Consider the following 20,524-nt stretch of genomic DNA (forward strand, 5'->3'; position numbering starts at 1 on the left):
GGTGCCTAAGAAGGTAAGGGGCCTAAGACTCATGGAATTGTTAGACATTAACTTAGTGCTATAACCTCAAGGCCCTGGTCAGCCATAGAGAAGCAGCTCTCATAAGGGCAAGTTGCTCTGGTACCATTTGTGTCATGAAATCATCTTTGATTTCATCTTTGAAGTGTAATTAGAGCCAATGCTTACTGAGCGCTATGTACCACTATGCTAAGCCCCTTACTAAAACAGGTGGTCTCCCCAGTCATCACAAAAATTATGTGAAGGTACTATCATTACCAACTATACTTTACCATGGAGGAGAATGAGGCATAGAGAAGTGACCAGCCCATAGTCCTCCAGCTAAAAGGGGGAAGGGTCAGAATATGAAGCCAGACAGTCCTCTCAATTCTCAGTAATAACAAGATAGCTGAGGCACGTGAAAACAATACCAAAACCAACACATTTAAAAAATATATATCCTGTTATTTTAAAAATACATCTTATCCCACCCCCAAGACTCCCCAACGAGAAATGAAAATGCTATGCCTATGCTACTTTATTTTTTACACAACTGAATATTCTGGAGAATACAGAGCAAGGGAATTATCTTTAAGTATTGTTCACAGAAAGAAATTTGACATTTGTTCAAAATAATTGCTTGATTTCCTTATCTGATCCAGTTTCTCTTTGCCACTGAATTCTGCAAAAGAAGAGAAAAATGTACCACTTGGAACAAATCATTATCAGAATCAAGACGAGACCGGCGGGTATGTTATTATATAACGTATTTTAAAATTATGCCTCATTGGACAAGTCATAAATGCCCCAAAATGGTACTTATTTATCTTTGCTGTATCTAATTAGGCCATTCGGTCTGTGTGAGTGCTATGGCCTCTGTGAACATCTTCCCCCACCTTCACCTGGAGAGCTCTGTTTCCCAGCATCTGGACAGCTTTCTCAGGCACCTAGGCCTGCCCAGGCTTTAGCTGCTGCCAGCAGGTCAGGATCAGGCTCTAGGAAGGAAACTGTGACACCTCCGAAGGACAGCCACCTGATGCCCCTGGGACCACACAGGGGAGACAGAGACAGAGGAGGCCCAGAGCTGCCCTCGTACATGGACTTCACTTCCACAGGCTTGGAGGCCAACGAATCTCCCCAGATTTAAACTGGGTCTCAGAACACTGCTGAATGGACAGAGTAGCCTTGCCTGGCTGTACTCAGAGACGTGCCCACTATAAGGTACCCCCACCTCCTCTGCCAAGCCTTCCAGGGTGGCTTTTCCCTCATCAGAAGAGTCAGGTGAGAAGTCCTGGGGATCAGCTGGGCCGTGTGGGGTTCTCACTCCCTCACAGCTACTGCTGGAGCCAACACACCTGCAAAGAGCTGGCAGGCAGCAAAGCCTGCATTGTGTGCTTGGGACAGCCTATCAGGCTGCAGTGGAGGTCTCTGCAGTGTGGAGAGCAGGGAAGGGAGGGGGGTGGGGGGCCCTCAGAGCTTCCCTGTGGCCCACCTCTTCTTGAACTACCACCGCTCTGGCTGCCTCTCACTCCCCTTCAGTCAGACACAACACTTGCTAGGAGGAGAAGACTGCAATGGGGCTGACCTTGGACTATCCTACTGGGTGTTGGCTTCAGTGTTTCTTCCATTCCTTGGCTGGAAAAAAAAAAACGGAGCAGCTTACAGATACTGAGACAAAACTGCCTAGAACCTGTTTCTGGGCTTCAGATCCTTCCTCAGCTGGGCCTTATGGCCTTGTTCTCCTAACTGGGATGTCAGCAGCCCTCTTGGGAGTTCACCTGGTAATCCCTAGCCCAGGGCTGGTAGTAGGTCACCTGTGGCAGTGCTCCAGGACCCTTGCTGATCCTACAGCCCACTGTCCCCGCCCCACCATTCCACCACCCCCAGCCTCTATTTATGTGGTGGGATGGTCTTCAAACCATTTATCACAGGACTTCTCACCCTAAAGACATCATAGAGCCCACTGTTTCTCAAAGCACTTTCTGGAGAATAACCACTAATAGGTCATGCAGGCAGCATGGAGGTGGAAGAACTTCCTTGATCAAACAAGTTGGGAACTACAGGTTGTTTCCTGAAGGACACACCTGTGTACACTGTAAACCTCTGAGAGTGTTGGGTGCCGTGTTTTCCAATCTTGTCTGATCTTTGCAGAGTTACCTCTTGGCGAACCTCTTAGTGACCCACAGAAGGCAGTTTGAGGGCCATGGGTCTAGTCTGATTCATAGTCTGATTTTTTGATGCAAACAATTGAGGATCTAAGGGATGAAGCATAGCTAGCCAGTGGAGGATTACAAACACAGTTTCTGACTCTGTGACCTTTGCAAGAGGCTCGGAGATCCCAGGGCAGGAGGAGAGGATGGAGTTTATACTACTTCCAGTGCATTTGGGGGCCACGTATCCTGACCTTCGTGCTCAGGGTCACAGACTCCAATTCCGGTTGGCCCCATGTCTGTCCATCAGCAGTACTCTCGCCTCCCACCCACGGTCCCAGAGCCCTGGTTTCTCAGCCTGGGTCCTTCTGGACTCTTTCCTTTATAAACATCAAGCATCTAGGAGGAGACTTTGAGAGTTACCCCTAAGTAAAGGATGAGATAGTCCCCATAATTATTCACCAGCTTGCTGGGCTATGCTTATTTTGCAGGAACTCATAATTGGGTGACAGGGGGGAACTGGGGTTAAAAACAGAGAAAAAGAAATGTGTTATACCCTGAAAAGGAAAAATGGTCGTCCCAAGGTGGCAGTGTGATCCTGCAACATAAAAACACAAACCATTATGTAACCACTTTGTGCCAAAGGTCTTCTGAAGATGTCTATGACAGCAGTTTTCAAAGTGTGGTCCCCAGACCAGAAGCATCAACAACACCTGAGAATTCTTTAGAAATGGCTATTCTCAGGTCCCTACTGAATTTTAACAAAGTCCCAAGGTATCTACGATTCATGGTCAACCTTGAGAAGCACTGGTTTGTGCCGTCTGCAATACCTCTCCCCCAGTTTATACAACTGGTATTTGAGCCCCTGAGCCACATAAAGCAAATCCTCAGGAACAGATGGCTCTAGGTGACTCATCTGCAAGAATGGAGATGAAATATAAACAGCCAGAAGCATTGCCCCATGATTCCTATCTGCCTCAGGACAAGCTCAGGAAAACCTGAAATTAAATGCTCAGCCTCAGAGATGATTTTCAGGGGCATACTGTGAGGCCAGTTCTTTCAGAAGAGATCTGAAGGGGCTATAAGACTGCCTAGCTCCAAGCACTTCCTGTCCTTCCCTTGTAGGTCTTTGGGAGTTTTGTTCTCCACGGGGGCTTACCTACCTTCTTGGTGAAATCTCCTGCATCAGTCCTCGAATCCTGTGAAGGAGGGAGGCACAGGTTACTTTAACAGGAACCACATCTCCCAGGCTTGCCGTTGTTCTGCTGTGACCCTGCACCTCCCTGGCTCCATCCTCACTCATCTTTAGGTAGCCAGAAATCAGGTGCAAAAAAGCAGTTCAGGGGAAGGGCTAACCATGGGTAGCCAATTGTAACTTCCTGTTCAGGAAGGCAAGCATGTTTTCTTGAGGTAACATTTGTGTCCAGGACACAATGTTAAGTTGGCTTGCTCTTCCCAATAGCCTCAACTTGAAACTGACCCTCGGTTTGGGCAAATTTTCAAGGTTAAGCCATGGCAGCTTCGTCAGCTGTCTCTACTTGTGGGTCTGGCATAACAAGGATCAGGCTCAGTCTGGAAGGTTGCAGTCAGCAGTGGATCAGACGAGACAAACTGTTGCCTGTGCGTAAGATGACCAACCAATTTTCCAGGACCTGAGCAGCTTCCTGGGGATCTTGGGATTTTCAAAACTAATACCAGGAAGGTCCTGGGCAAACTGGGATGAGTTTCAGCATTCAAAAGAAATGTTCTCGGGGAACCTGGCTGGCTCAGTCTGGCCAGTATGCGACCCTTGATGTTGGATCTCTGAGTTTGAGCCCCACCTTGGGGGTAGAGATTGCTTAAAAAAATATATTTTCGAAAAAGAAATTTTCTTTCTTTTCTTTTTTTTGCAGGGGGGGCTACCATGCAACAAAACCTTGATTAGCATTTTGAACAATTATAGCTATTACTGAAACTGGTAATTTCTAAATTATAAAAAACGATTTTTAAAGAAACAAAATTCTGAGATACAGATAAAAGGGCAGGTGGGGGCAACAACGGAAAGCAAGGGGATCACCAAGGCAAACTGTTCCCGTCAAGAGAAGAGGAAAGGTCAGGGAAAGTAAAAACAACATGGAAACTAAAAGGAAACATAGGGATGGAGAGAGCAGAAGAGAACTTTGCACTAGCCCCCCACCGACCCACCCCCGGGGGGCTCTGCAGCCACTGGGTCAGGTTCCAGGGTTGGGGACTGAGGCACAAGGTGGGCCAGCTCTCCTCCCCAAGGTGGAGGCTTAGATTCAAAGACAGCATGCAAGCGCGTGCCTCCCCACCCCCACTCCCCCAGCGACCACATGCATCTGCCATGGTTAAGTGAACTTTGGGTGGCCTAAAAGAGAAAAACACCTACGCGCTGCTGCTGAAACCTTTTCATCCTTCGGTTGGCGAGCTGTGCGGCCAGGCGCATTAATGGGTGCACCGGCGGAAACCGCAACAGAGGGCGCAGGGAGGGTGGGACGCAGCCCTCTCCATTGCCCGCCTTACAGATAGTTTAATTTCCAGAATAAAGTCCATGTCAGAGCCTAAGCTTGAAATTTTATGTTTTCAATAAAGAACTGCTTGCCTTTATAGCAGTCCACAATTCCAACACATCACTTACAAATATTCCCTGAGGGTAAATCAGACTTTTATCTGCCTTAACGCCAAGCGTTCTGCCCTAGTATGGCGTGCAGTGTCCCAAAGAAGCAACCCAGTGCCAATCTCTTTTCGCTCCAGGTGTGCGCTCCTAGTCTACGGAAGGAGGCGGAAGGGCAGCGTCCATAACCCTCTCCCTAATGCCTTTGATTTTCCTGTACTTCTTGTCTATGACCTTCCGGCACACAGACATACATACCCGTGTCTTATATCTAGTTGTTGGGAATCCTCCCTGAACACTTTGGCTCAGAGTCAAGATTCATTTGTCTCACAAGAGTTTTCTTCTTCCAGTGTCCTTTCTCCCTTTGCAGTGCTCATGGCCCTTCCTGAGAATATCCCCATCCTCACCTGATCCTCATTCCTAACCTATACTACAGCTGAGTCTTCGCCTCTTGGGGAAACAACACTTTGCTGTTTTGTTTGTTGTTGTTTTTTAAGGGTGTTCTTGAAGACTTGGAAAGCCTTGACTATATAAATAAGTGACTTTCTAATGGTAGAATTTCAGTTACTATGACAGAGCACCTGAATTAAGAATTTTATTCTATGACCTTCCTAATATTCCTCAAATCATACCCTGCAGAAATTCACTTACACAGCCTGCTTTTCAGGGTAACTCAAGTTTATAATAACAAAGTTAGAGGTAGTGCATGTTATTCCCATAGCACATACACATGGTAATGGTTATAGAAAGTGCAGCTCCATGGATCACTACTGGGGATATGGCACTTTACACTTCTCAAAGCATTTTTTTTAATTAAAACAAATAAGGCAGTATGATAAATGCAAATAGAGGTTAAGTATTTATGGGGCCTTTTAAAAACATTTATTGTAAGTGCATAATAAAAAGTTATTCTTCACTTATTTTTCCTTTTTGGTAATATATTCTCTAACTTTTCTGATGTGTCAGCCTCACATCACTTCCAGCCCAGATAGGGAGAGAGATAATATGCTGGAAGCCCCAGGAAAAACCTCTTTGAGAGCTATTATACAGACAGGGTCTGTAAGCCCCCTGCTTTTCTACTTATCTGCACATATTAGGTAGGGATAAAAGGCAAGCAGAGGAGAGTGACTTTTATAGAAAGAGGAGTATGGTAAAATACTGACCCCACTTTTAACTGGATGTGTTGGCTCCTGAGTTCTGGAGTAGTAAAATAAAAAAAAAATAAAAAAAAAAAACTGAATAAGACAGGTTTTAGTCCTATTTTAGTAAGGTGATTTTAGTACAAGTTGATTTTAGTACAAGTGTCACTTGCTATAAATGTGAAAGTTACATGCCTGTGTTGCCAGGCTGGGCAGTACTCACCCTTTTGTATATGTCTTGATTATCCTAGAAAGAGAATTGTGAGGGTAAGTTCCATGGCATTTTACTGGGGCAGGCAATTGACAAGGTTTTCAGTATAAGTTACACCAGGGACCTTACTGAATTTATCTGAATATTATAAAATAAACTGGGAATCTAAAAGGAAATCAATTAGACAAACTCAATAAGACTAGAGTTGATGCAGGGCCTACAAAAAAGCAAGTTGTCAGCAATACATCATTATTTTAAAACTAAATCTTATTTCACCTTTCTTTGGGAGAAAAACATGGTCTGTAGTACACACAAGCAATCCCCTAATCATGTGCCAGATAACCATCAAAGAGTTGAAATAAAATTAATGATTGCAATTTTTAGTTTGTTGCTGGGTGTACCCTGGAATTCAGCTTTTTTAGGGTTGGTTCAAATCAACCAAATTCTTCCTCACCCCACCTCCCCAAATGCTTTCTACATGAACTTCCAATCTCTCTGCAGAAAGCCCAACTTTTCATTTCTAAGTCCTTGTTAGAGCACCACCTTGCCCTTGTTGGCATGGATGACAGACAGGGATGGTTGCACAGGCAGCACACCCTACTCCAGGATACTGCTGTGAAGAAGACATCTTACAAAACAATAAATCAGGTTTCCATGCCCGCATTTTGTAAAATTGATTGAGGATTACTGTCAATGATATTGCAAATATGCTGATCTGGATAATATTGATCATTCACACCTCAATCACACTGAAATCTTCTTGAATCAACTCAAACTTCAATCCAGACAGAAATGAAAGTTGTTACTAATACTTCTAACTTGTTGCTGTTGATAAAATTACATCTTTCTGCAAACTGTGGAGAGTTTCTACATGGGAAGCAGCTGATACTTATGTATTCTACACACACACACACACACACACACACACACACACCCGTCATGTATGTGTGAGTGTATGTGTGTTTTCTGGACACTTATTGGGCAAACAATCGTTTTTTGTGCCATATTCATCAGCTTTATACTGTTATGTTTCAGGCCAAAAAATAACAAGGAACATGAAGATGCTTTTCCAGGTGCTAGAACTCCATTCTCAACATTTCATATGCACCTTCCTTGCTTTAATTTTGTCTTTTTACATAAAAAAAATTTCAAAATGTACTTACCTATCTAATTTATGATTTTTTTCCTTAACTAGAACTTAAGTTGTTTTTTTTTAACGTTTATTTATTTTTGAGACAGAGAGAGACAGAGCATGAACGGGGGAGGGTCAGAGAGAGGGGGAGACACAGAATCTGAAACAGGCTCCAGGCTCCGAGCCATCAGCCCAGAGCCCGACGCGGGGCTCGAACTCACGGACCGCGAGATCGTGACCTGAGCTGAAGTCGGACGCTTAACCGACTGAGCCACCCAGGCGCCCCTAGAACTTAAGTTTCATGAGAGCAGGTAGTTTTGTTTATTTTGGCCACTACTGCACCTTTAGCACCTAACATATGGCATGCTTCCAATGAATGTATTTTTCTGAATGGATGAATGGTAGAGCTGTGTTCATAAGAATCTATTGCCACCCTCCCATCTAAACTTCTGATCCCACCAGAAACACAAAACAGGAAGACTTTCCACAGGTGTCATTATTTGTAGAACATAACTCTGCTTTCTGAATTGCTTCAAGATAGAAGCCCCTAGAGACACACACCTGGCTTTTTTGGAGAGCAGGACTGGAAGTGGACTTAGAGCCCAGGTAGCTCATCCAGACATGGGATAGTTGAGGGAACCAGAGCCCCAGGAAAGGAAGTGACATGCCACAGGTCATATTTTAATGTAGGAGCAAGACCAGGAAGAGCCACAATCTATCCATAGATTTAAAAATATTGATAGTTCTGTTCACTGAACAAGCCCTTGCTCTTCTACAACTGGTGATGACGAACAGGATCAGCTTTGGAACGATGGAGAAAGTGGAAGGAAATTCATTCCATGTGGCACCTTGCACTTGGGGAAACCTATAACCCGATTTAATACTGTAACTAGCACATGTGACTGCCACACTTCCACTTCTGCTTATGTAGGGGACATCCTTGCAGCCTTCATTTGAGGGGTAGGGAAGCCCATTTGGTGTGAAGTGAACAGGCAGTGGCAAGGAGATAGAAAACTGAGTTTTCACCCTAAATTTTTGCTCTGGATATCAAGGCTATAAGATTAGTTTTGAAGATAAGAGAGAACAGTTGTCTTCAAACATATGCATAAGGATAAACTGAAAATAAGAAGAAATAGGCATGATATACTTATGAAGTATAAGCGAGAAAGTGATGTTTGAATCTTGAAGGATGGCCATTAGTGGCATCAGAGATAATGGTAACAGCTGGCACTTAAGTGCTGTCATTTACTGTGTTACTGTTGTAAACACTTCACAAATATTAAAGCCCTCAATCTTCACAATAACATGAGGCTATTATTCCCATATTACAGATGGGAAAACTGAGACACAGAGAGATTAACAAACTTGCCAAAGTTAAGTAGATCTGGGTGTTAAACCCAGGTACTTTGGTTTTAGAGTCTGAGCTGCGAACACAGCCTGCAAAAGCATTTTGGCTAAGGAAAAGCCTGTGCAAACAAACATATAAAGGCCTGGTGCACTTGGGGAATAGTGAACAGCTCAATGTGGCCAGGATACGGTATGCTGTGGCTTGGGGGAAGTGAGGAAGAAAAGATGTGCCTCAAGGTGAAAATATTCAGTGTATGCTAAGAGTCATGGACTCCACCCTAATACCACCCTCTTGTACTTTCCACTGAATCAAAAGTGGTTCCTTGTGGTTCCTACCGCTGTTAGGTTCTTTACATGAGATCTATTTACTTTGTATCCACTGAAACATTACTGTTGTGGTTCCTATCACTGTTAGGTCATTTACATGAGATGATTGTTTTGAAGAACTATTATATCATAGTATATCAATTTGTAACATATACCATGATATGTCACAATATACATAATATAATTATATATGTATGTATTATTATAATAATTATAAGAATATACATGAACTACCAATATTTTATGGTATTTTATATATGACAGATTCACTTGTTATTTCCTAAAACTACATTCTTACACATGTATTTAGACATACACACAGATTTCTCCTGTAGGTACCAAAAAACTGTGCTTCTTACAGATATCAATTATGATATAAACATGTGAATTGTTATAACTTAAAGAATAATTATATGCATATAACTGTTTTACTTTAGTTTGCCAAGAAAGAGTTGCCCCATATGCCAGCCACTAAAGAAAAATATGAAAAATGAATCAAAGATAAGTCTAAATTCAAATCAAAGATAAGTCTAAATTCCTTAGTCAATAGAAATCTATTACAACACATATAAAACCCTAAAACTGTCCCATTTATGAACCTTGCATTACCTTCTCGCACAGTGGCAGTGAATTTCAACACAACTCTCAGGATGCCTTAAATGAGGCTATGAAAATGGCAATATGAGTTCCTGCTGCAGCCAAGAATCTGATCTTAAAATAGTTTTAAGTGAACATTATCCACATGATATTTTCAAGGCCAAGATGAAATAAAAAGCGCACATTACTGAATAGCAGCGTACCTCAAGCTGCATGATATCCAAGTCATCTGGGGGATCAGCTAGAGGTCGAGGAAATCCTATTATGAGAAATCACAAAAATATTAATTAGAGAAAAAAGTTCATAGCATTAACTTTTAAATCTTTACATTGAAAAACATACAGAGATTCTAGAAATACAATATTTTAAAAAGGATTTACAAAGAAAACACATTTCTACCTACAACAGTAAAAGTGAGATTTGTACTAAAATTAATTAAACACAATTCCTTTTTTAATTTACCAGGAGTTACCAACATAAGAGTTAGTAACTCAAGAGGGAAAAACTTAATTTGTATTTTTATGGAATTTATGGAGACAGCATATTAGGAGATGGTGTCAAGAAAGTGTGTGCATCAGAGTCAGTCTAGGAACTTTTAAGAAGTACAGATACTTGTTCTTCTGCTTCATCAGAAGCAGGGGTAGGTCTGGGCAAGGGTGTTACCAGCACACAGCTGCACCCTATGCCAGTCAGCCTCTACCTGGCCTAAATGAAGTCTCCATCTCGTTTGTACACGATGCAATACTTAGGGGAATAGCTAATACAGAAATTGGAGGAATCTGTTGGAGAGGTGAAATTAATGGGATAAATGTAAAACCCTGAACTTAGATTTTTTTAAATGTGGGACAGGGAATATTTGGCTCAAGAGTATATACATAATAACTCAGGCTAATGGTTACAAGTTACATGTGATCAGATTTCAGTTTAGTGTAAAGAAATTTTTGATGATTGGAGCCATTCAAAAATGCAAAGTAATTTGAACCAATCCTATAAGGATTTATTAACAGGTTCTGTGTTAACAGTACAAATGATAAAGAATATAGGAACCTTATCCTCGGGAAACAAAAAAACTTAAATAGGAAAAAGGGGGAGGTGGATATAAATATATAGATAGATAAATAAAAGGTAGTAACAAATTCCCCAAAGTGTAATATAAACAAGATTCTATTGGACCCAAGAAGAGGCAGTTACTGGCTCTCTTAGGCTGGTAGTGAGTTGGGTGTCACTGAAAGTAATCAAACAGGGAAATCATAGATCCCTGCTTGCCATGAAAGGTTAAATTAGACGACCTCCAAGGTTCCTTGCAATGTCTAGGTTTTGCGATTATACTGTAAGACACAGCAAAACAAAGATACTGCTTGAAATATATTTTCTGTTTGAATATATTTTCAAAACTTTTCTACACCCCTAAATCAAAATTCTAATGGAAAAGTCTGAAATTTTGAAATAGTCCACATTTCCAATTGGAGCTGCCACCACATGCCTCCCTGTATCATTTGGTGAATTACCTTGAAATTGGTAATGCATTCCGACTACTGATCCCATATCCCACCCTTGGTTCCCTGTAAAGGTACTGGTTTCTCAGAAGCTGGTGAAGCAATAGCCTTGTCCAGTCAGATCCTCGGACAGTGCCCAAGCCCACTAAGACTTGGGGCCTCTGCAGCTCTGTCTGGGATCCTGCCTCCAGGGAGCCCACAGAAAGGCCATGAAAATATTCCTTTTTCCTGTTTGCGTTCCTTTCCCGCCCCTCTTCAACTGTCCCTCAATCCCCAGTCCTCATGTCTGTAAACTCAATTTTACTGTATTCTCTCTTCAGAATTCCAGGAACACAGATGGCTAAGACATCGGGGTCTCCAGCTCATATCCCTCACAGTTTTAGCAGCTCGTCTTTGGGACAGCCCTAAGTCAGGAGCTGTTTAACGACAGTTCCACAAGGGAGTCATGTCCTTCGGTAAAAGGCTGCAGCATCTAGTTCTGTCCACCCTCTCTTAAAGGTTAGGGACAAATGGGAAGCCATTTCAAAAGGGTGGAAATGGAGGTAGGTGAGGGGATTATGTTGGATTCCTTCCAGGACCCAGAACCACCCTGAAGGATCAAGGGTTAGAGCTCAGCCCAGCTGGGGGTCTGATGAAGGGATCTCCTTACCTGAGGAGGGAATCTGTAGCATGCAGAAGCAATAGATGGCCAAGATGGAAACGAATTGAGGAGGAAGTTGTTTCATTTTCAAAGCCAGGTTCCTCTTTGCTGGCCACAGATGTGTGCTGCCCAGATAGGAGTTGAGCATTTCCTGAAGTTCCAAAGGCAGAGGCAATACTCTGCCCTGCATCTGATAGGTCCCAGTGGAGAAGGTGCCTTTGTTTGCAACGCCCGGGAGCCCGTTGGCTGAGAACCAATCAATTTTGCACAGGAGGACCCTGGCTTTCTCATAAATGTCACGCTGGGCCCTTATTTGTGGAATAATTCCTCCTGGGGTAGGCATTGTAGAGAATCATCTTTTTCAATCCAGCAATAAAAATAAAAAGTGGAGAGTCATAATTGTTATTCTATAGTGGTTTGAGAAACATTTCTGACTCTAGAAAGGCGTTTTCTCTTTTTTTAATCAAAGAACTGGATATAAATCTATACACTCTTGTGTGACGAAGTCTTATTTCCTAAGAAGCTGTTTATTTTCCACCATTAACAAAGGATGTTTTATAGTCTGTGGTGCAACTGAGAACAAAATTTGGAGTCCTGGATATAATATTACAAGAAACTCAAAAGTTCAAGTAGATATTTTAAAAATCATAGTTAGAAATTAGACTCCTTAAGGTTTGTCCAGACTCCTTTCTATGAATAAGTTAAATATTTCAAATAAAATCAGCATATAAGAAAACATAAGTGTTTAATTACAATAATAATAACAACAATAATAACATGTCATCTACTGAGCCTCTATTTAGGATTTCACTTAGGTTATTGTATGTAGTTCTCACAAAAGATCCGTAAGGAGTATATGATTATCCTAATTTTATGAATGGGAAAATTGAGGCTGAGAGAGAATAAGGAACTTGCCAAGGTTACCAAACCAAATGAATGCAGAGCAGGGATTTGGACTCAAGGATATCTGAATCCAGTCATGTCTGTAAAAGTGTGGGATTTTAGTCAATGTGTTCACTTTTTTCTAAAAAGACCTTCCTTGATAGGGAATATATTCAATCTGTAGATTGCTTTGCGTCGTATGGGCATCTTATAATAGGGTATTATGCTAAGTGATATAAGACAAAGACAAATACCGTATGATTTCACTTACATGTGAAATCTTAAAAAATAAAACAAACAACCACCACAAAACCTAGAAACAGAAAGACTTATAAATACAGAGAACAAACTGGTAGTTGCCAGAAAGGAAGAGGGCAAAAGAGTGGGAGAAATAGGGGAAGGGAATTAAGAGGTACAAACCTCCAGTTACAATATAAATAAGTCATAGGATGAAAAGTATAGCAGAAGGAATATAATGAATAATATTATACTAATGTCATATGGTGACAGATGGTACTGTGGGGAACACTGTGTAAGGTATAGAGTTGCCAAGTCACTGTATTGTACACCTGAAATTAATATAATATTGTGTGTTAACTATATTTCAATAATAAAAAAAATTTAACAGCCTCTTTGAGATTGGATATGGAATAGAAAGGAGAAAGAATGAAGTCTGCAGTCTTGCAAAAAGCACAACCTGTATAAGGCATATATCAAATAAATATCTTTTTTTCATTATGCATATCTTTAATTTTTGCTCTTTTAAGGATTATGAGGCAACTAACAATTGTTGAATGCTTACAATGTATTTAAAACATGTTAATACTTTACCTAAGTCATCTTATATCATTTTTTTCAGTTAATGAAAGTTTTAAGAATAATTTTGTGTGGGAGTCACTCAGAATAAACACATAAACTGTTTAATTATGACTTAAAATGTGGTATTTTGCCAAAAAATTCTAATTCATAAGAGAGTGGGAATTATAAACTACTGTATAGCAATAATATTTTGCCTACTTCCTTAAGCCAGCAAGAAAATAGAGATTTCTATTTATTACAGTATTTACCACTTTAGTTCAAGGAGAATAAACTAAGGTCTTCAAACACCAGGAAGAGATGATATCTTTGTATTGAAATACACCCACTTCCCAACTGCAAGTCTTTACTGAACAAATGGAAAAAAAATGAATGATTGCTTTTTGAACATAAACCACTTATCTATATGATATTAAAACACAATTACTTATGGACATTTTAGACACAACACACACATACTAGCAAAGGTTTGTGGCAGTTCTACTATCAATCAATAAGTATTGTTTAAATATTTGGTCTATCTCTACCATGAACTAAGTGATCTATGCACAAACATACATTTTTCAAATAAACCTATGTGATAACTCTGGTTTATATCAAATTAATTTTATTTTGTACATTTTTCACATTATTTCTCAGATATTTAGAATAAAAAATAAAAATATTTTTTAACTCATTATTTTTAAAAAGATTTTATTTCTAAGTAATCTCTACACCCAACATGGGGCTGGAACTCAAAACCCTGAGATCAAGAGTCACATGCTTCACCAACTGAGCCAGCCAGGTGCCCCTAAAAATATTATTTTTAATGCTAATTCAGAAATTGGATTATGCCGATATCCCAGAAATGGAATATGTTGAAGCCCTGATCCCCAGTGTGGCTATATTTGGAGATCGGGCCTTTAAGGAGATAATTAAGGACAAATGAAGCATAAAGATAGGGCTCTAATCTGATAGGACTGGTATCTTTATTTTTTATTCAAAAAAAAATTTTTTTTTAAATCTTTTATTTTTGAGAGAGAGAGAGATACAGAGTGCGAGTAGGGGAGGGGGAGCCTCCAGGCTCTGAGCTGTCAGCACAGAGCCCAACATGGGGCTCAAAATCATGAACTGCAAGATCATGACCCAAGCCAAAGTCGAATGTTTAACTGACTGAGCCACCCAGGCGCCCCAGGACTGGTGTCTTTATAAGAGGAGGGAGACACCAGAATCCTTTCTCTGAGAGCACACATAGAAAGGGCTAGGAGAAGACACAGTGAGAAGGGACTGTCTGCAACCTGAGGAGTGAGGTCTTATCCGAAACATTTTGCTAGCACTTCATCCTGGACTTCCAGAATCCAAACTGTGAGAAAATAAATTTCTGGTGTTTAAGCTACCCAGACTGTAGTCTTCAGAATGGTAGCCTGAGCAGACTAATACAAACACATGGGGGAGTGGGAGGGTTAGTCAGTTCAGGAGCCCTCCAAAAGTAAAATAATGAAATGAAAAGTGTAATGAAAGTTAGAAACTCTCAGTTTCAAATGATATGATTATCTACCCAGAAAATCCAAAATAATCAACTGGCAAATTAGTAGAATGAATGAGTTTACCAAAATGGCCTAATTAGCAAAACAAAACAAAACAAAACTATTTTCAGGAATAATTTTCTTGAACATAAACAAAAATAAATTTTAAAATGTATTAGGTGGGGCGCCAGAGTGGCTCAGTTGGTTAAGTGTCCAATTCTTGATCTCCACTCAGGTCATGATCTCGTGGTTTGTGAGTTCCAGCTCTGCATTGGCTCCGTACTTACAGTGTGCAGACTGCTTGAGATTCTCCTTCTCTCTCTGCCCTTCCCACATGCACTCACTCACACATGCTCTCCGTCTCTCAAAATAAATAAACTTAAAAAAATAAAAACACATTTAAAAATTTATTAGGAAGTGTAAATAGCCTTAAAAACTATGCAATTCTGAGGACTAAGCCAAAGAATAAGTATGCAATATAATAAAAAAGAAAACTACAAAACTTTACTGAAGGACGTAAGGAAATATGTGAATAAAGAAAAGACATATCATGATCGTTGAGGACAAGAGTCAATGTTGTTAAAAGTTCAACTGATGGCAAATTAATCTATAAAGTTAGTGTAATCCTTATTAAAATTCCAAAATTCCTTTTTCATGGAATTTTAAAACTGACTCTCAAATCATTTCCAGAGAGAAAATATTCAAAGTATACTTTGCCAAAAAGATACTTTGCCAATGTCAAAATGTACTGTAAAGCAGTAGTAATTGTTATATTGTTGTAGTCATTTTGTTATTGATCTGGTAACAGACAATAACAAATAGATAAATGGAATGGAATAGAGTCTTGAAGCAGATCATTTAAATACAGAGTAAAAGTGTTTATTTCAAATCAGTGCAAAATGACAAACTATGCTAAATGGGGTTTAGAACAACTGGCCATCCACGTGGCACCTGGTGGAGCATGTGATTCTTGATCTCAGGGTTGTAAGTTCGGGCTCTACATTGTATGCAGAGATTACTTAAAAATAAAATCTTTAAAAAAAAACAATTAGCAATCTAGTTGGCAAAAAAAAATCCCTATTTCACACTATAAATTTAAATAAATTTCAGAGGATTAATGAATTAAGCCTAATATACCCATAAATACACAGGGGCGCTTATATAAAATTCTGTATTAGAAAGAAATAGAGTATATATTTGATTGGAACACTGTTCTTGAGCAAAATTTAGAATAGAGAAGCCATTAAGGAAAAGCTTGATAAATTTTATTATATTTTAAAAATATCTATATGAAAAAGATAACCAATATTATCAAAAGACAGAGTGGCGTAACTATACAACAACTATACAGATATAATACAGAAAAAGAAAGGGGAGGGAGAGAAGGAAGGAGGCAGGCAGGCACAACTTAAATGTCTAACATAGAGAAAATATTAAACTGTAGAATATCCATAATATGGAAATGTATGCAACTCTTAAAAAGAATAAGATGGATCTATCTGTATTGACAAGTCAAACTCTTTGTAACATAGTGAGTAAAGAAAAACAGTTATAGAACTACAATAGAACTATCTAGTATCAGTTTTCCTCAACCAATAACAGCCCAGTCTCCAAACTTAGTTGTTTAAAGCAATGTATTTAGCTCAAAATTATACAGGTCAGTAATTTGGGCTGCATTCAACTGGGCAATTCTTATGGTTTGGGCTGGGTCAGCTAATCTCAGCTGGGCTCACTCAGAAATTTGCATTCATCTGGTAAGCAGACTGGGTGTCTGGGACCCCTTTCCATGTGGTCTATCTCTAGATGGCTAGCCCAGGTTTTTTTCCCATACTGGTTTCAGAGTTCCAAGGCAGTGAGTGTAGAAGCTACAGTCTTCTAGTTTGGAACTGGCACAACATCACTGGATTCACGGGGTGGGAAAATAAACTCCACTTCTCAATGAAAGGGGCTGAAAAGTATACAGCCAATTTTGTAATCGACTAACCTACACTTACATACAAGTTTTTTCAAAATGGCTCCTGCAGTCCCATGAGTGCATATGTAGGTAACACAAAGAGAAAGGGTAGGATTCCACACAAACACACAAGAGCAGTGATTCTAGACAAATGGGATTATGAGGGAATCATAAAAGCTTTTCCATTATCTGTACTTTTGAATGATCACGTTGGCTATTTATGAATTACTTGTATAACTAAAACTAAATTTTAAAACTTTATTCAACTCCAAACACTATTATGAGTATGTGGGTTCACATTTAAACATCTGAACTTACATACATGAAAACACAGCTTCTTTCTTTATCTGATTGCATTTATTTTTCCGAAGTGTTTCTTTTGTTAGGCATTACTGAAAAGACTGTAACCAGTGGATTTGTCAGTGTCAAGTGAATTTAATGAAATATCATTTTTTTTAAATACATGAACTCACAAGTGGAGCTCCCACACCATTTGAAACAGAAGTGAATGCTGAAAATTACACTAAAAATTCCTCCTCCTTTCCACATTAAATTAGCTCCCACTTTGTAAATGGTTATTATGAAAAAACTCAGCAGGCTTTTAAGGAACTGAACTTTAATCTGTAGGATATAAAAAATGTAATTTCAAAATTGATTATAAGTTTCTGTGTTCAAAGCATAGCTTTCTGAGATCTTCAGTGGCACCTAGTGTCCTTCAAGAACCTCTGAGTCTAAAGCAAATTAACATGCAGGTATGAGAATTAATGTTTGAGGGCTTCTATCTCTCTAGCAGGGTTTCACAGAAAGTAATGACAGGTTTATTTCAGAGGCTGGCTGTTAAAGCCCCCAAAAAGCTGTTGGGTGGTAGAAAAGGCCAGCCTTTCCAATCTGCTAGCACTGTCCCCACTCACCTGAATACACTTTCTTTGCCTCCCACTTTCTATGCCTATATCCTGTGCTTTTCTCGTGGCCTTTACATCTGCTCTTACAGTGGGCTATTTAGTGGAGGCAGGGGATGGGAGAGCCATGTAATCTCAGGAGAACCAGGAAGTGCTAAGAGACAAGATCCACAAAAGTAAGAACCATGGCTTTACTCATTTTATATTTTCCTCTGCCAAGAGTAATATATCAGACAGTTGGGTGAGTTACTTGTCCATTGGCCTTCAGCTCCTTAAGTGCCTTTCCTTATTCCCCTCTGATCAGGGAGAGCTAGAAACCTGCAAAATAAACTTTCTTCCCAGCTAGCTTCCCCTTAGCTTCTATCATTGGTAGAAAAGGATGGGAGGAATTTGAAAGACAGAAGGGAGAGCCATTTTTTTTCTGCTTTAGGTGATGGCTCCTGCAGATGCAACTCTCCTAGACTCCACAAGCACAAGTGCTCCATGAGCACTCCACAAGCAGCAGCATTTATACATGACTTCATACTCCCCAGGTCCTGTGGTGTAATGAGAGTGTGTGCTCCTGGATTCCTGGAGAGAAGTAGAGGTGGTAATTGAAACAGTAGCTCTTGTGGAGACCCCATAGTCTTAGTGGGCAAGGAACACAGGCTCTGTGAACATCATTTTTCCTTATGATTCTCCAACCCTAGGGGTGGATGGGAGCTTTCTTCAGTTGCTAATCTCTGGGTAATGTCACCATTTACCATTTTTCAATTTTTCAATTCCAGACTCCTTTCAACTCCTTTACAGTTTTGTTGAGATATACCACATGTATTTATAATCTGATAAATTTTAACATAAGTACATACTGTGATATCATCATCACAATAAAAATAACAAATGTGATTTCTCATGCTACAAAAGTTTGTCATGCTCTTTTGTAATCTCTCCCTCTTCTTCCCTCACCACAGATCTGCTTCTTGTCATCATAGCTTGCATTTTCTAGAATTTTACATAAATGGAATCATACAATATTTTCTTCTTTAAAATCTGAGTTCTTTCACTCAGCACAATTAAAATGACCTATGTTACATATTTTAATCTTTTATTCCTTTTTTGTTGCTACATAGTATTCTATTGTTTATATGTATCACAGTTTGTTTTTCATTCACCTTTTGGCAGACATTTGTTTCTAGTGTTAAGCTATTACAAATAAAGCTGCTATGATCATTTGTGTACAAGTTTTTGTATGGGTATCTTCTTTCATTTCTCTTGGGTAAATACTTAAGCTTGTAATGACTGGATTGTATGGTAGTTGTATATCTCACTCTTTAAGAAACAGCAAAGTAATTATGCATAGTTGTATTATTTTACATTCCTACCAGCAGTACATGGGAATTCCAGTTGCTCCACATTCTTATCAACACTTGATATGTAATGTCTTTTTAAAAAAATTTTTTTAATATTTATTTTTGACAGAGAGAGACAGAGAGAGAGAGACAGAGCATGAGTGGGGGAGGGACAGAGAGAGAGGGAGACACAGAATCCGAAGCAGGCTCCAGGCTCTGAGCTGTCAGCATGAAGCCTGAAGCGGGGCTGGAACTCACGGACACGAGATCATGACCTGAGCTGAAGTCGGATGCTCAACCAATTGAGTCACCCAGGCGCCCCAATACGTCATGTTTTTAACTTTACCCACTCTACTCCTTCCAACACTTTTGTAACCAATTCCCTAAATTAAATTCCTCTGTTTAAGATACCTAGAGTTATTTCTTTTTCTTTTTTCCTAGTTGTATGCTGAGTCAATATAAAAATTAAGTGACTCAATACTCAATCTGTATTAGGCGAATGAATGAATAATTTATTGAAAGGAAAGCTCTCAGGGCTATGAAAGTATGAAAAATCAAGAATCCTGTCTAGACAGGCAGAGACTATGATGAAATGAGAATATAAAGCCTCTATTGAAGTATAGGCACAGGAGAGAAGCAAGAAAGAATCTCTAGGAAACACATAGGGGAAAGTTCAGAGGTTATTAGATAGGAAACATTTAAAAGAGTAAATTGCTAGTGTTTGGAAATAGAGACTATATAATGGGAGAGTATAGATGAGAATCAGTATCTTTACTAATTACTAAATCAGTAATTTAGTAAATAGGAATGGCAATCAATAGAAAAGATAATGGCTTGCATCCAGTGGATTTCTTTTTTTTTTAATTAAAAAATTTTTCTTTAATGTTTATTTATTTTTGGAGGAGAGAGAGACGGAGCATGAGGGTGGGAAGGGCAGAGAGCAAGAGGGAGACACAGAATCTGAAATGGGCTCCAGGCTCTGAGCTGTCAGCACAGAACCCAATGTGGGACTCTTAACTCATGAGCCATAAGATCATGACCTGAGCCAAAGTCGGATGCATCGACTGAGCCACTCAGGCGCCCCTCAGTGGGTTTCTACATAAGAGTAAATTTGAATAAGAAGGAGGGGTTTCATGAATCCCAATTAGAATAAGAACTTAACTGAGACAAGAAAACATAAAAAAGCAACTCACATGCCCCAGGTCAGCCTGTTTGAGATGAGAACAGCCTATGTCTTCTAGACAGGTTACTGGGGTGTGTGGGTGGGATAAGTCAATTTGCTGTGGAGTCTTTCTAGTCTGATGATTCAGAAGCTAGAGAAGGAGGAAAAGAGGAATGGGGATGACTCTTGCTTGGAACGTGAAGCTGTTACGGAACCAGGCTGGAACACTGGCAGAAAAACCAAGCAGCACTCGGAGATCTTGGTGGATTGGAGATTTATGTAACACCGGCGGGCTCAGAGGAGACTGTTTCTCCAAAGATCTGAGCCC

The 20,524-nt window shown here is 39.9% G+C and overlaps 1 protein-coding gene across 9 annotated transcripts in view; it reads right to left on the bottom strand.

The window, feature by feature from the left end:
- Nucleotides 1–520: 520 nt before the first annotated feature.
- Nucleotides 521–20,524, bottom strand: part of NMS (neuromedin S) — a 45,917-nt gene continuing 25,913 nt past the window's right edge. For 4 of the 9 annotated variants that reach the window (XM_053890580.1, XM_019453434.2, XM_053890579.1 and 1 more), the window contains 8 exons: nt 11,660–12,006; nt 9,718–9,773; nt 9,351–9,388; nt 4,537–4,615; nt 3,311–3,346; nt 2,704–2,745; nt 1,583–1,632; nt 521–679 (listed from right to left, as the gene is read on the bottom strand). In XM_053890580.1, the coding sequence (XP_053746555.1) occupies nt 1,594–1,632; nt 2,704–2,745; nt 3,311–3,346; nt 4,537–4,615; nt 9,351–9,388; nt 9,718–9,773; nt 11,660–11,993 (624 nt within the window). In that variant the 5' untranslated portion in view covers nt 11,994–12,006 and the 3' untranslated portion in view covers nt 521–679; nt 1,583–1,593. Of the gene's footprint in view, nt 680–1,582; nt 1,633–2,703; nt 2,746–3,310; nt 3,347–4,536; nt 4,616–6,123; nt 6,148–9,349; nt 9,389–9,717; nt 9,774–11,659; nt 12,007–20,524 lie in introns of all 9 variants that reach the window. The other 5 variants (XM_019453687.2, XM_019453556.2, XM_019453751.2 and 2 more) reach the window with 5 other exon arrangements.

The sequence above is a fragment of the Panthera pardus genome, unplaced genomic scaffold (assembly GCF_024362965.1).
Source record: "Panthera pardus isolate Hobbes unplaced genomic scaffold, ASM2436296v1 HiC_scaffold_25, whole genome shotgun sequence".
In the NCBI taxonomy this organism is placed as follows: Eukaryota; Metazoa; Chordata; class Mammalia; order Carnivora; family Felidae; genus Panthera; species Panthera pardus.